The following is a 16,246-nucleotide window of genomic DNA, read 5'->3' as shown; positions in this document are numbered from 1 at the left end:
ACAATCCATGAACCCATGAACACTACTTTACTCTTTACTCTCTTATTGCACTATTTGTTTGTTATTTTATATTCTTACATTTCTTACTGTACATCATTGCACTGTACAGCTGCTGTAAATATGTCCATGATAAAAAAAACCCAATTCTGATTCTGATGTGCTTATGAAATGGCAATTATCTACAACACAGGAGATGACCTTCACTGGAGAGTGAAAGATTCCTTAGTATAAAGATCTTCCTTTATCATTGACGCTTTGCAAAATTGCAGAAGCATTTGACAGAATAATCTCAAATGCAGTCATTTCTCAGATGCAATCTCTTCTCATCTGGGGCAGTCCTTTATGTGGCCCTTTCTTTGAAATAATACAAACAAATCACTCTATTAATTTTAACAGTGCTGATACATTGTATTTCCTTGCCTCATGTGGCAATAGTTGGAAAGAATATTTGGATAGCAAAAGCACATGTGGGATTAGTTTGAGAGCAAAAGCAATTTTCAGATGTACTTGCAAATAATATATAATAGAATTCTTTGTTAATGCTTCAGTTACTGTCAGTTGATGTTTATTAGTGTAAAAGTACAGGATTGCACCTGTGACCAATGGCGACATCCTGTAGGAAACTCACAAAACAACTTCCGCTTCTTCTTCTTCTTCCTTTAAATATGCATCTTCTCCTGAACTGCGACTAATTGTAGCCTGTAATTTCCATTTTGTTTATGTATTATTGGGCCAACTGAGTGAGCTGGTGTTTTTGCTATCTCTTGGGGAATTCAGTGAAGTTGAGAGTGGAGTGTGCAGGCATCGTATCTTAATGGCAGAATACGAACCAATGATCGAATCCATGACTCCTTGCCTAATAAAGCATCAAGCAAAATTAAAATTGATGAGGACAAGAGTGAAAGATGAGTGGGTGTTCAGCACTGATTAAAGTGTCATGCCAGATTGATAGCAACAAGGATGAGGTTGGAAGACAAGCAGATATTCAGCGCTGTGAGCCTATGCTTGACCAGACTCCCTCTCACTGTTGCCAGAGGAAGGTAAAGTTTCCGTCACATTGTTGGCATGGCTGATGGTTGTGGGACTTTTTTTCAAAGGAATTTGTGATGTTCTATGTCTTCAGCGCTGAATGTGTGATTTGGTGTTCGATGTCTTCAACGCTGAATATGCTCTGTGGATGTGGACTAACTTTTGGAGGACTTTGTGGTTCATGTTCCATGGGGTTTCTGGTTACTGTTTTTTTTTTGCTATTTGCATGATTTGATAGAGGTGCTTCTGCACACAAACAGCTTTGTGGCTGAGGCCTGCAGTCATGGACAGAATGCTAGAGATTTGACTCAGTGGCTGTCACTCCTGGACTGTTTTGAAGACTCTGTTTGGTGATTAATCTTCTGCATGTTATTTGCTCACTTTTTGCTGTTAGTGCAATTTGTTCTTCTCTTGGGCATTAGGTGTTTGATGTTTTTTTAGAAATAGATTTCATGTCGTTTCTTTGTTTTGTGGCTGCCTGAGAGAGGACGAAACTCAAGGTTGTATACTGTACACATACTTCAATATTGAATGTACATTGAATCTTTGAAAGCCCCTGATAATTCTGTAAACAATGTCTTGGCCACTTTTATTTTGACCAAAACAATCCCAACTTCTTTTGCTTTCCACTGTTTACAACTTGAATCAAGAGAGGACCCATCTCCACATCAATATGGGTTTCAACGGCTGTCACAAACTTCATGTGCAGCCAGGAATCAACTAAAAGAGCTCATACTGCCCAGTTTATTATATTTTCAGCAGCATATATTTTTACAATAAGTATTTTGCTTTTCATTTCTCTGAGATTAAGACATTTTCTACAAATAAATTATTTTTTTCCTTGTGCTGATATTAGCCCCTGATGTAATTGATATGGTGGATGTTTGTAAAGGATCCATTGACAATGAATTGAAAGATGTGAATAGTAAATAAATATACGACATCTTTCATTGACTATTTTGCTCTTTATAAAAATAACCTAGAAGTTGGGCAATGTTTCTGGCTTATTGTTAAACCAAGTCTTACTAAAATATGTACTTTTTTAAAACTGTATTTTTCTCCACACCCCTCAATGTGTCATGCTTTTTTCCACTTCTTGACAGGAAATTCCCCTGACTGTTAATATATAAAAGGTTTCAGCCTCTCATTAGAGGCAAGGAAGGACTTCAGTTGAACAAGCACAGAGTAAACAGACAAAGCATTGTCTATTGAAGGTTTCACATGGTCAACAACATGTACCTGAAGATTGTTATGGTTCTGTTTATCTTCTGTGCTGTTTCAGTATATAGTAGATCATGTAAGTTTTTGTATTCTTTTCCAAAACTATAGTTTTAATATTGATATCTATGTAGACTAATGAGAATACCATCAGGAATGTTGCAAAAAATAATTGATTTCTCTCCCTGTCAGGAGTTTTGCTGTGCTATTGAATATACTGTAGCTAGCAAGGTGCAAAAACAGAACTTAAGTACAGACCAAAGCACCCAGAGAGCAATATATAATGTTAACTAGCTACTGAAAATGTGTAGTTCTGCTTACACTTAAGTAGCTAAAATAATTTTGGTCAACTCAGAAATGGAATGAAACTTTGAGTTAGATGTAGAATATTAAAAACTTGTGAATAAAAGGCTTCATGCAGCAAGTGTGGATTTTCCATGAAGAGAGGACAAACGATTTTTTTCAGATATTTTGGAATAGGTTGCTTTGATATATGTAATATGAGGTAATTTTGAAATGCCTGGGTTTTCATTTGAGTAAAACTGAAGGAAAACAATGCTTTTTATTTTCAGATCGAGGTCCTGGAAATGTCACCACAAATTGCTGCACAAATGTGTCTCGAAAACGGATTTCATTCGAGATTACTCATTACAGGATACAGCCAGAATTGCTACCCTGTGTCAGTGCCATTATGTATGTAAGCCTTCTGTTTTATTTTCCTAGAAGTCTTTCTATCTTGTTTAAATCTGATTATTTGCTTTTGTTTTGTTTTAGCATTTACACAATATATATAAGCTTTCAGTCATTTTTATTTTCTAAAGCATCCAAAAATCAAATACTTAAATACTTTTTCAAAGACTTTTTTTCTCTGTATTTATCGTGTATTGTACTGATGCTGCTAATTAACAAATTTCACAGCATATGGTGATGATATTAAACCTAATTCTCATTCTGAAATGTTCCTTTTCGAAAAATCAGACAATGCTTTTGCCTAATGATTTTAAGTCAACTCATGATAAGTTATCTCTTAAACTGAATGCTGTGTAAAAAAATGAGGTTTAGTCAACATTTTAGTTAAAAAATAGTTAATTGCCAAACATCATTAACTCATTAGAATCCATTTTACTGAAAAACATTACTTGTTGGAGGTTTGATTCATGTAATTTTAAATCCTTAGGCTATTTCAAATTTATTTTCCGATCACTCATATTGAGTAATATGCACACTTCTTCCCTTTCAGATTTTACACTGTAGAGAAAGGACCACTCTGTGCTGATCCAAGAGCACCCTGGACAAAAAGGAAAAGAAATGAGGTTGAGTAAGTACAAAAGACAGCATAGCAAAGGGACGGGTCCTTCGGCTCACTGCGTCTGTAATGAATTCAATGCCAAATTAAACTAAATCTCTTCTGCTTGCACATGATTCACATTGCTCCATCATTGTACATTCATGTGCCTAACAAAACGCCCCTGCACTATCATATTTGCTTCCACTCCCAACCCTGGCAACCTCTTCCAGGCACATACCAATCTCCATGTAAAAAGTCTTGTCCTGTGAATCTCCATCAAACCTTCCCCCTCTCACCTTAAATGTAGTTTCTGACATTTCTACCCTGAGAAAACTACTTCTACTCTGACCATCTACCCTATCTATGCCTCTCATAATTTTATAAACTTCTATCAGGTCTCCTCTCAGCCTCTAAGAGTCCACAGAAAAGAACCCATTTTTTCCAAGCCTTTCTTTACAGCTCATACACTCCAATTCAGACAGCATTCTCATAGACTCTTGCATCTTTTCCAAAGCCCTTGCATTCTTACTGTAATGGGGCAACCAAAACTGTACATAATGCTCCATGTGTGGCTTAACTGAAGTTTTATATTGCAGCAACATGATTACCAGTCTCTTGTACTCAATACTCTGACCATGAAGGAAAGCATCCATATTTCTTCTTTAACACCCTTTCTCCCTGCGTGGCTACTTTCAGCAAGCTATAGATGAACTCTATGCTCCCTCTGCATATTAATGCCATAACTGTGTACTTTCCCCTTACGTTTGATCTCTCAAAGCGCAACACCTTACACTTCCCTGGATTAAGCTCCATCTGCCATTTCTCTGCCAATAACTGCAACTGATGAATACCTTGCAATATCCTTAGACTACCTTCTTCACTGTCCACATCTCTACCAATCTTTGTGTTGTCTGCAAACCTACCAATGCACTTATCTATACTACATTATGATCTAAGTCATTGATATGTATCACAAACATTTAAGTAGTATTGATTATTTAGGGGGTATATTGAGTTAGAAGTGACTGATAAGAAGCTTTAAGAGTGTAACCTATACAGAAAAAATAAGATGCTGTATTTATACTTTATCACTTTACGTTTGTAGTTCATTTTACAATGTAAGAGGAAATTATGAGTTGCAGTTAAATTTGATACAGGAAGCCATAATATCTAGCATATGTTCCAACTGAGCATTATAATATTTTAATTGTACACTAATATTGTGTGATTTATTGGAAGTATTTTCTTGATCTCGAGGACAATTACAAAGAAATTTAATAATTAGTATTTGGTATCATTCACTATGTAAATGCTATGGTTAAAATTTGTAGCAATTTTTTTTTACAATTTTTTGTCTTTTTTTAACAGTATCAGGATACAGAAAAACACGCGACAGTGAAGCTGGACAAATTACTATTGACCTTAAAAACTGAAAGAATATAATTATGATTTAATTAAAAAGATTTGTATGTGTTCATGTTGATGGTCTGTTCTGTAATTGTGTATTTATTGCTCTGTGTAGCATATTGTAATGTCATTTTAGCGTTATATTTTTCTGTATATAAGATTGCAAATCTATATTTTACATTTTTGCAATAAAATTGCTTACTTAAACAGAGTCTTTTTGTATCCACTTATAAAGGAATAATGTCTTCAGTAATAGTCTTTTCAAATGGCTCCCAAGATTGTGTATTTGAGACCATTAGGATAATGATGTTTTCCCTCTGGGGTGTGACTTCATATCTATCTCAAATTATTCTCCTTCAGCCTTAATAATTCCATGTAATTTGATCTAGGGTAATCTCCATTCACTTCCTTAAGTACAGTAGGTTCCACAGCACAATTTACTTTACAAAGAGATTCTCATTATAACTGGTAAGAAGATTCTATTTGAGAAAGGTTTTATTTGATCAAAATATTTTAAGAATACAATAAATGTGATGGGAATATTTCCTTCGATTTTCAAACACAGAAGAACATGATTGATACCTACATCTGAAAAAGGGTATATTTGACCCTTTTTATCTGATCTAGCAAAACATTAATTACACTTTATGGCATTGTTATGCTACTCCAAGTACCTTCCAGGTACTTTTTGACCCTTATGAGGTCTCAGCCTCGAGCATCTTTCTAGCATCCTCTTTACTACTTCTTTGAAATAATTATGTCCTTTTATATTTCTAGTCTCCAGGTTTCACAATATCATTTGCTTTATTCGACTCTGTACCATCTCTTTTGCTAACATATCTTTCTACATGTATTCACTAGAAATGTGCACATTTCTCTAAGTATGGCTTACCCGTACACTGGAAAGTTTTAGCATGAACTTGCCTGCTCTTATGTTGTGTGGCTGAGTTTATAAAGACAAGAATCCTTATACCTTCTTATACCTAACCGCCCTGTAATCATCAGGAACTTCCGGGCTCGTCCTCCAAGGTCTTCTTTTCCTCCACACTTCTCCATTTCCTATTATTATTCATGTCTGGTTTGTGTCACCTCATACTTCCTGGAGTTCAGTTTTGTTTGCCACTTCTGTTCCCGACTAACCAACCCTTTGACTGACGGTAGACTTCAAAAAGATGAATATCTTCAAAGATTCAAGATTTGAAGTACATTAATTATCAAAGTAGGTATGCTGTATACAAGTCTGAGATTCATCTTCCCACAGACAGCCACAAAGCAAAGAAAGAAAACCATGGAAACCCGTTCAAAGAGAAACATCAAACCCCACACACAAAACAAAAAACAAATTGAGCAAAGGGCAAAAAAAAACTAGCTTAAAACTCTTCACCTAATTGTCAAGGGCACTTACAATTTTAGCATCAGAGTTCTTTATAATAATGACACTAACATTACAGCTACGTCTATACCAGTAGCAAGCATTATCAAAGACAATGGGCTCAGCCTGAATGCTACAGCTTTCTGCTCTTTTGCTATTAAACCTCAGGACCTCAGGCCGATATTTACTCTTTGTTTTATTAACTAAGAGTAGTTTTTAATTTAACTCGCCACCTTATTTTTTTGGATCCTGTCAGCTTTACTTTCCTAGTCAGTGTTCAGTCATAGACAGTTGCAGCAGAGAAACAAGCCCTTCAGCCCAACAAGTCCAAGTCAACCATAAGTACCTATTTTTACACTAAACCTATCCAAATCATTTTATTCTCACCCCATTCCCATCAACATCTCCCAAGACATTTCCACACCTGCACATTAAGATGATTTTACACTAGCTAGTTAGTCTGCCAATCAGCATGTTTTGAGATAGAACATAGACCATAGAATGGTACAGTACAGTACAGGGTCTTCGGCACATGATATTGTGCCAATGTTTTAACCCAATAGGTTAACTAACCCTTCCCTCTCCCATAGCCCTCCACATGGGAAAAACAAGAGGAACCATGTGATCACAGATAGAACGTGCAAACTTCATGTGGACAACACCAGAGGTTAGAATAAACCTGGGTCAGCAGAGTTGTGAAGCAGTAATTCTATGAACAGAACCTTTGTACCACACAGGCCATTTGTTCAATCATAAGCTAAATCCTTGTCAAATATAATAATCTCACTGAGTCTTCTTGTTATCTTCGTAAAAATACAACTGTCATACACAACAATCGATGTTAATTGCCCTCTGTTAACTTGTATCTCTCTAAATATTGATCTTTTTTTGACTTTCAGAACTTACAGAGGCCAGGTGGCAGTTTGTGGACTCCTCCACTTACTTACTTCTGAATGAGGACTCCACTGAGAAGCAAGAGGCCATGTTCTCCCATACCGTCACCAACTATATCACCTCTGGTGATTTCTTCTCTACAATCTTCAACCTCATTGTTCCCCAAACCATACTGCCCATGTCTACCTCCTCCCTTGATTTACAATCCAAACCGCACCCGGGTTGTTTATACCCCACCTGAATTTCTAGTCCCCATACCTTGACTCCATCTTGTCCCCATTTCACTTGCTCTGCACCACTTCCACAACTTCATTTCTCTGGCCCTGACTGCTATATTTTCACCACGGATATCATCTCTGTACAATTTTTCCCCCATCGGGAAGTCATCAGGCTTTCCACTTCTTTTTGGATAAAGGGCTCAACCTGTTACTCTCCACCATCATCAACAACTTCCCTTTTGGTGTCTCCCTCCCCTCTATCTCCTGATCACATGGCTGTAGTTGTGCCTAACTTTTATTGCCACATGGAGCAATCCTGCTCCAAATCTACATCAGGAACACTCCACCACTCTTTGTTTGCTACATTGATGACTGCCTTGGTGATGCTTCCTGCACTCAATTCCTGTTTAATGATCCCATCAAATTCGTTACCAATTTCCACCCCACCTTCATATTCTCTCAGTCTATCTCCAACATCTCTCTCCACTTTTTTGGACTCTGTCGCCATCTAGGGAGACAATCTTTTACAAATTCACTGTCTCACACAGTCGCCTTGACTACATCTCTTCCAATCCTGTCACCTGCAAGAATGAAACTCACTTCTCTCAGTACCTCCACCCTTTCCTTTATTTCATGATTCGCTCTCTCTCTTACTTAACACTTTGCCACTTCCACCTATCACCTTCCAGCTTTTTACATCATTCCCACTCTCCCCCTCTCACCTGGATCTACCTATCACCCGCCAGCTTTTGCTCCACCCCTTCCCCCCACCCTTATATACTAGCTATCTCCCTCTTCCTTTCCCATCTTGATGTAGGCTCTTGCCCAGAAATGTCAATCATCTATGGATGCTGCCTGACCTGTTGAGTTCTGTTAATGTTTTCCAGTATCTACAATCCATTTGCTCTCTGTTTTGTATATAATGGAGCTTTCACTCACATTATGGCCAGTATTAACACTATTGACTGATAATTAAATCAGCAAAATAATATTATATTATTGGAGTCGAGGTAACTGTTTGTAACTTAATGAATCATGATAGAGTTATTGATTGAAGAGGAAAGAAGCACTATATATGTTTATCGTAGATGACAAAACCAGGCAAAATATAAGGTAAGGTTTGAACGCTACATGCGGCTATGGTCCCAAAGACACTTAGATAACAAATTAGAGACATGAGTTTCATGCCTGTATTGTACGTAATAGAGCAACACTACTGCTTGCAAATTTAACAAGGTTACTTCCTTTCTACCCTTGTAAATGCACAATGGTGTGATACAAGAAATCCACAGACAAGAGATGGTGTTAGATCTTGAGCAATATGTGCAACCTGAAAAAAAACAGAATCCTGCAGTTTGGGCGGTAACTTCTTTCATCTTGATCTTTTAACAGATTGGATGGCCCAATCTGTTCTGATCACCATACGCCTTAGGTATTTAGGAGAATAGTGAATTCAACACAGTAGCTTTATACTTTCATTTGTTTACCCTTGCCACTCTTTTCCAAGCTATTTTCTTCTGATGATCTCGTAGAATAGAGAACTGTACAGCACAGGAACAGGCCCTTCAGCCCAAATGTTGTGCTGAACTAATTAAGCTGGACTCTAAATCCTTTCTATCTGCTCGTGGTCCTTGTCCCTCGTTTCTCTGCATATCCATGTGCCAATGTAAGAACCTCTTAAATACCATTTTCAGTTCTGCCTCCAACATCCCCACTGGCAACACATTTCAAACACCCACCACCCTGTGTAAAAACAAAACCTGCCTTTGAAACTTCCCCTCTCACCTTGAACGCATTCCTCTAGCATTAGATATTTCAGCCCTGGAAAAAAGATAATGGTTGTCTACTCTATCTTTGCCTCTCATAATTTTATGTACTGTACTTCTATCAGAACGCCCGTCAGTTTTTGTTTTCCGTTCCAAAGAAAGCAACCCCAGTTTGTCCAACCTCTCATGATAGCAAAAACCCTCTCATCTCAGTAAACAAACCTAAAGGGAGCAAAACAAAACCTGATGCTCGAAATGTGTCTGCAGAGAGAGAATGTTTCAGGCTGAGAGCGTTTGTCAGAAGAATTTTCCTGATGGCTCTGACAAAGATTGTGAACCTGATATGTTAATTCTGTTTCTCTCGTCACCAATGCTGCCGTATACCTCTGGTATAAGCTGTTTTATTTCTGAAGGATTTGGATTGGCTTGTTATTGACAACTCTCTTCAAAATTTAGCATGAGATTCATTAACGCAGGGTTCATTGTAAATACTTCCATCTTGTACTTGATGAGCTGTTGGTCAGCATTTGCTTTCTTCTCAAAAATAGACTGTTATATATAGTACTTTACCATACAGAATGTCACAGTACTTTCCCTGTTTAATTTCAAACTTAACAGATTGCCATTTCCCTGGTCAGGCTGGAAGCAAACAAACTTGGAAAATGGAAGCAGCTGAGGTCCTTTTTGTTCACCGTTAGGTATTAGCTGCATAGTTTTTAAAATCAACTAACAACATAACAAAAACAAAGTTAAGTGTAAGGTTACTGGGTGAACAGGATGATGTAAGTCCGAATATTTAGTTGAGGGGACGAGAGCCCACCCAGAAAAAATCTGGAAAATTCTAAAGGAAACCAAAACAAAAGGATGAAGGCTTCAGCCACAAATATGTGGATACTATATAGAGTGTAGAGGATATTTACAAGGACGTTGCCTGGATTGGAGGGCGTACCTTATGAGAATAGTTTGAAGAAGTTGGCCTTTTCTCCTTGGACCGACGGAGGATGAGGTGACCTGACAGAGGTGTAAAAGATGATGAAAGGCATTGATCATGTGGATAGTCAGAGGCTTTTTTCCCAGGCCGGAAATGGCTAACACGAGGGGGCATAGTTTTACGGTGCTTGGAAATAGGTACCGTGGGGATGTCAGAGATAAGTTTTTCACAAAGAGAGTGATAGGTGAGTGGAATGCACTGTCGACGGTGGTGGTGGAAGCAGATACAATAGTGTCTTTTAAAAGCCTCTTCGATAGGTGCATGGAGCTTAGAAAAATAGAGGGCTATGTGCTAGGGAAATTCTAGGCAGTTTCTAGAGTAGGTTATATGGTCAGCACAACTTTGTGGGCTGAAGAGCCTGTAATGTACTGTAAATGTCTAAGTTCTATATTCAAAAATAAACCAAGGCAGGGGTGAATCTCAACAATATTGAGAAGGTCTTGTTGATGAAGTGGATTAGAGTTGGTTATTTACTTTTGAGTCACACAGGACACAAAAAGTTATATAGTCTTTTCCTACTTTTCACTGACATTCGAACAGTAAAGAGTGATATTGAGTCAGGCATCAGCAACGTACAAGTAGAATTGCTGATAAGGGCAGCAAGGTAGTGTAGCAAATGGCGTAACACTATTACAGCAACAACGGCCCGTGTTCAGTTCAGCCGCCAACTACAAGGAATTCTCTCCACGACCAAGTGGATTTCCTCCAGGTGTTCCAATTTCCACTCATGCTCCAAAGACATATGGTTTCTAGACTAGTATTCACTGTTAAGAATGCAACAGAAATGCTGATTTGATTCCCATCAACAGAGCAGCCTAATAGCAGTAATATTCCATAGTATCCTAGTCTTTTATTTTAGTTTCATTCTTCTTCAGCCCTTTGCCTCCCACACCGATCACCACCCTGCTTCTTACATTATAGCCTCACTACCCCTTATTCCTGTCTTCCCCTTTCACTTGGATTCACCTATCACTTGCCTGCTTGTACTCCTCCCCCTCCCCCTCCCATTTTATTCTGGCTTCTTCCCCATTCCTTTCTAGTACTGATAAAAGGTCTTGGCCCAAAACATTACCTGTTCATTCTCTTCTATAGATGCTGCCTGACACACTAAGTTCCTCCAGCATTTTGTATGTGTTGCTCTAGATTTTCAGCATCTGCAGTCTCTCTTGTGTCTAGGCAAGCTTAAATGGAAGCAAAATCCTATGGTCACTCCGTTTGCTCCTCTGGACAGAAAGATGGATAACTATAACTTCCGAACCTGTGTTCATTGCTCCTTTTCTTGCTCAATCTTCTTTTAGCTGAAGCAAATATTCCAGTGGAAGTTTGGATTATGAAGCGTCCTTTGATCTATTTAGCAAGGCCTTGAGCACTGAAAGACTTACTGGAGGTAAACAGCAGCCTATCATATTATAATATATCTCCTTCAGTCTGCCTCAGTACTGGAATATCTGTGGGGAGATTCAAGACTTGAGATTGTTTATTGCCATTCTACAGTAAAGCTTCTATTGTTTGCATGATTTGTTTTTGTTCTCTTTCTCTGTGCACAGCGGGGGTTGGCTTTTTTTTAAAATGGCGTTCTTTCTGGTTCCTTGCTTTGTAACTGCCTATCGGCAAACAAATCTCAAGGTTGTATACATTCTTTGATAATAAATGTACTTTGAATTTCTGAATCTTTGAATGAGTGTGAAGGAAAACAAAATGATTGTTAGTCTAGACAGAGAAAGAAGAGCTGATTTTTCAGTGCATTCCCTTTTATTCTCTCCAGCTCTCCTTTCTCTACAACTCACTTCTACAGTGCAGCTAACAAGTGAGTGATCTACAACATTACCTTGGCGTCCATACTAGCAGATTTGCTAGATTAGAATCTGGAGGCCTGGAATATTGACCTAGAGTAATTCATCTGAATTCCACCAAGGCAGCTAGGCTGCCTGAATTGAAATTGTTGTGTATGTGACCTGGTCACACAAAAATGCTATTAATGAAAATGCTGGAGACGGGAGCTAAGGTTCATGGTTCTTTAATGGCAGAAACCGAACTCGGCACACACATACAGATCAATATGCACCTAATAGCGCATTCAGCGACGTGTTACTAAAACATAAAGTAGTCCCTTATTATACTGTAGGCTATACGGTACAGTCCTCCCCTTTTATTTTAATAGTGTATCAACTGTTTTTTTTTAACTGGGGCACTATGCTAAACAAATATGTTTTCCCTTAATATACAAACGCCTACCATTTGTTTACTTAGTAACTTAACAATATCAAATTATAACAAAGTAACATAATAATATCAGCAGGAAATTGTGTTGGATAGGCTGTTGGCTCTGAAGGCTGATAAGTCCCCGGGACCTGATGGTCTGCATCCCAGGTTACTTAAGGAGGTGGCTTCAGAAATCATGGACGCATTGGTAATCATTTTCCAATGTTCTATAGATTCAGGATCAGTTCCTGTAGATTGGAGGGTGGCTAATGTTGTCCCTCACTTCAAGAACGGAGGAAGAGAGAAAACAGGGAATTATAGACCGGTTAGCCTGACGTCGGTGGTGGGAAAGATGCTGGAGTCAATTATAAAAGATGAAATTACGAGACATCTGGATAGCAGTAACAGGATCGGTCCAAGTCAGCATGGATTTACGAAGGGGAAATCGTGCTTGACTAATCTTCTGGAATTTTTTGAGGATGTAACTATGAAAATGGACAAGGGAGAGCCAGTGGATGTAGTGTACCTGGACTTTCAGAAAGCCTTTGATAAAAGTCCCACATAGGAGATTAGTAGGCAAAATTAGGGTACATGGTATTGGGGGCAGAGTACTGACATGGATTGAAAATTGGCTGGCTCACAGAAAACAAAGAGTAGCGATTAACGGGCCCCTTTCAGAATGGCAGGCGGTGACCAGTGGGGTACCGCAGGGTTCAGTGCGGGGACCGCAGCTGTTTACAATATCTATTAATGATTTAGATGAGGGAATCGTGTTAAAAACGCACTTGGACTAAGATGTTAACTGTCCTGTGCTATCACCAGTGGGATCATCAGTTGATCTGCCACCTGTCTTCAGGAGTTTCAGCCCGCTTATGATCAAGACTCCCTCAAGGTGGTGGGCCAGCTGTGCTAAAGCACCACCTCCCACTGGTGACCTTAAAACTTGGCATCTGCCTCTATCAGTCACTTCCATCCAACAGATAGTCTGCTCTTCAGGTGTCTATGCATACTGAAGGGTTTACAAGATATGTATACACTGTCAGACTATCTGCCCCTCTGGACATACTTGGTGCACACCCATGCTGATCCTTTCTCTGCTGCCTCAGCTACACCCCGGTGGTTGACTGGATCTCTCTTCTAGTGAAGCCAAGGTCACGCAGCCACTTCTGGAAAATGAACGCAATAAACCCACGGCAGCCTACTTCAAATGGATAACATGAGACCTTCCACCCTCTGTCTCTGCACTCTGATCTTAATTCTGCATACATGGTTAACTTGCGCTCATGGGCTTCATCGATGTTGTCTTCCCAGGGGACTGTGAATTCACCAATAACCACTTTTCTTCTGGTGTCAGACCATATGATTATATCTGGACGCAATGTGGTGAAAGTTTGCTCCAGGAAACTGCCTTTCCCGTCCAGGTCGGCCTTGACACACCAATCATTGGCTGAAGAAAGTATGCTTGATTGTGAGCCTGCACTGTACACCCTTGACTTGGAGCCTTCTTTCACAAATGATATGCTATGTTCTGTGCAGCATGGGGCATGAGATAAGTTGTGCTGCAGTACTCTCTGCTCAACCGCTTCTGTTACAACTTTGAGAATGTTGTTATGTCTCCAAGTGTACATGCCGCTGGAAAGATTGACTCTGCATGCACTCAAAATATGTTGAAGTGTTCCCTCCTCACCACAAGCAGCACAACTGTTTGTCTTATCTTCATACCAGGTGCCGAGGTTGGCAGGTGTTGGGAGCAGATCATACGCTGCTCTGCATAGAAAAGAAATGCAGAGCAGTTCCATCTGCCACAGAACATTCCAAGATAGATATCGTTGTTCAACATTTTCCCACCAGGTCCAAGCCCCTTGTTGGGCCAGGTCAGCTGTTTTAGCTAACCTCTTCTCTTCTACCTCTCGTACTTCTTGTGTTACAAGCTGACAGCGCTCCTTACCTGTAGAAGATGACCACCACTTGTGGGTTGTCCACCCAAGTCCCTGGCAGCCTAGCTGGATAGACCCAACCATCTCCTTGGGCTTCAATCTAGACTCTGCCTCATCAACTACTACATGAGCTGACCACTTCCTGCCTGATCTCACATCTGGCTGGGTGTTCTTGATGACAGGGTCTTTTGAGTCTCGAAGCATCAAGAATGATCTTACCTTAGCAACCTTGACCTCTTCAACAAGGGATTGCGCTGGGATGGTAAGCTTTGTCTGGCTACTGTGGATTGCAACATTGGTGAGGCTGCTCGGTACTCCAAGCCACTTCTTCACATACTTGTTGATCTTCCGTTCCATTGCCTCAACATGGGACATTGCCACTTCATAGACAGTTAGTGGCCACATTATCCGTGGCATCAGTCCGTAAGCTCCACAACTTCAACTTGCCAGGCAAGCCACACTTGTCAACAAACATCAGACCTCTGCTGATCTGTTCTCCTGTCTCCTGAACCCTCTTGGTGTCTCTCAGCTCCTGTGTGTACCATCACCCGAGGCTCTTAACTGGTTGGTCCTGAATGGATGGAATCTCCTCTCCACAAAGGATGAAATGAAAGTCAACCAGCTTTCCCCTCCTAAGAACAAGGCTCCTTGACTTCTTTGTCTTGAACTTCATTCTTCCCTAATCCATTAGCTCCTCGAGTCTAGATAGTACATTTTCCACTGCCTCCGTGCTGGGACCCAAAAGCGTGAGATCATCCATGAACGCTCGTATTGGTGGTAACTCCCCTCCGCCATCAAATGTGACACCTGGTCCCACTGATTCTGCAGCCCTCACAATGACCTCCATGGCTAACACAAAAAGTATGGGTGAAATTGCACATCCCATTGGGATTCCAACATCCAAGCTCTGCCAACTAGTTGTAAATTGCTGAGTGGAAAACCTCATCCGGAAATCGCTGTAGTACTGCATGACAAAGTTCCTCACCTTAGCAGGAATCCATAGGAATTCCATTGCAAACACAATGAGGACATGGGGAACAGAACCATATGCATTTGCCAGATCAAGCCAAACTACAGCCAGATTTCTTCTCAAGCTTTTTGACTCCTGGATGGTATGCTATATCATACTAGAATGTTCAAGACATCCTGGGAAGCCTGGTATTCCTGCCTGCTGCACAGATGTATTTACTAATCCATTCTCCATCACAAATGAAGATATTCTTTCTGCCAAAATGCCTAACATAATCTTCCCCTCTACATTCAGGAGTGAAATTGGTCGGAACTGATTCAATGTAGAAGCATTCTCTTCCTTCGGGATGTATACTCCTTCAGCCTCACTCCATGACAAAGGAACAACACCTTGTCTCCACACCACCTTTAACAATCTCCACAAGTATTTCCTCAGCTCTTCACACTTCGTGAACACCTTATACGGCACTCTATTAGGTCCTGGCACTGAGCCTGACCTTGCCTTTCTGATGAACCGTTCGACTTCTACTAATTTGGGTTCTGACAGATCGAGCTTCACTCCTGGCTTGGTAGGCTTCACAAGCCCTGAAATGTCAAGCAAAGGAGCCTTCTGCTGTTCGTTAGAGTAAGTGCTTGCCAGGTGATCCTCAAGTTCTTCTTGAGAGATGTTAAACTGCCCGTTCTTACTTTGTTCAAACAGTTTCTTTGTGAACTCATGAGGGTTCTCAAGGAACGAGTTTCTTGCCTTCTCTCTCTTCTTTCTCTTTTTACATTGTGACTCTTGTTATGTACCCCGTAACTGGGTTGCCAAACCAGCAGAAAAGGACCACTCAGTTGGAGTCTGGATTACTGGAACTAAGAAACTTTTATTAAAGAAATAAGCAACACAGTACTCTAATAGTAAGGATATAAATGCAACAGGTTAGCAATGAATAAACACACATGTACACAGAAC

The 16,246-nt window shown here is 39.8% G+C and overlaps 1 protein-coding gene across 1 annotated transcript; it reads left to right on the top strand.

The window, feature by feature from the left end:
- The first annotated feature begins 2,168 nt into the window (after positions 1–2,168).
- LOC134344844 (eotaxin-like) lies at positions 2,169–5,144 on the top strand. The gene is made up of 4 exons (XM_063044953.1): positions 2,169–2,326; positions 2,820–2,940; positions 3,488–3,565; positions 4,904–5,144. Exons 1-4 carry the CDS (start codon positions 2,251–2,253, stop codon positions 4,932–4,934), a joined length of 306 nt encoding a protein of 101 aa, XP_062901023.1. The 5' UTR covers positions 2,169–2,250; the 3' UTR covers positions 4,935–5,144.
- The last annotated feature ends 11,102 nt before the right edge of the window (positions 5,145–16,246 follow it).

This window comes from Mobula hypostoma, chromosome 4 (assembly GCF_963921235.1).
Source record: "Mobula hypostoma chromosome 4, sMobHyp1.1, whole genome shotgun sequence".
In the NCBI taxonomy this organism is placed as follows: domain Eukaryota; kingdom Metazoa; phylum Chordata; class Chondrichthyes; order Myliobatiformes; family Myliobatidae; genus Mobula; species Mobula hypostoma.
This window is presented reverse-complemented; position numbering and strand designations above follow the sequence as displayed.

What these genes read in the sequence shown, in the direction of transcription:
- LOC134344844 (XM_063044953.1), top strand. Translation starts at nt 2,251, where the DNA reads ATGGTCAACAACATGTACCTGAAGATTGTTATGGTTCTGTTTATCTTC. An exon ending in TTCAGTATATAGTAGATCAT is followed by an intron (nt 2,327 to 2,819) that starts GTAAGTTTTTGT and finishes TTTTATTTTCAG; the next exon opens with ATCGAGGTCCTGGAAATGTC. An exon ending in AGGAAAAGAAATGAGGTTGA is followed by an intron (nt 3,566 to 4,903) that starts GTAAGTACAAAA and finishes TTTTTTTAACAG; the next exon opens with TATCAGGATACAGAAAAACA.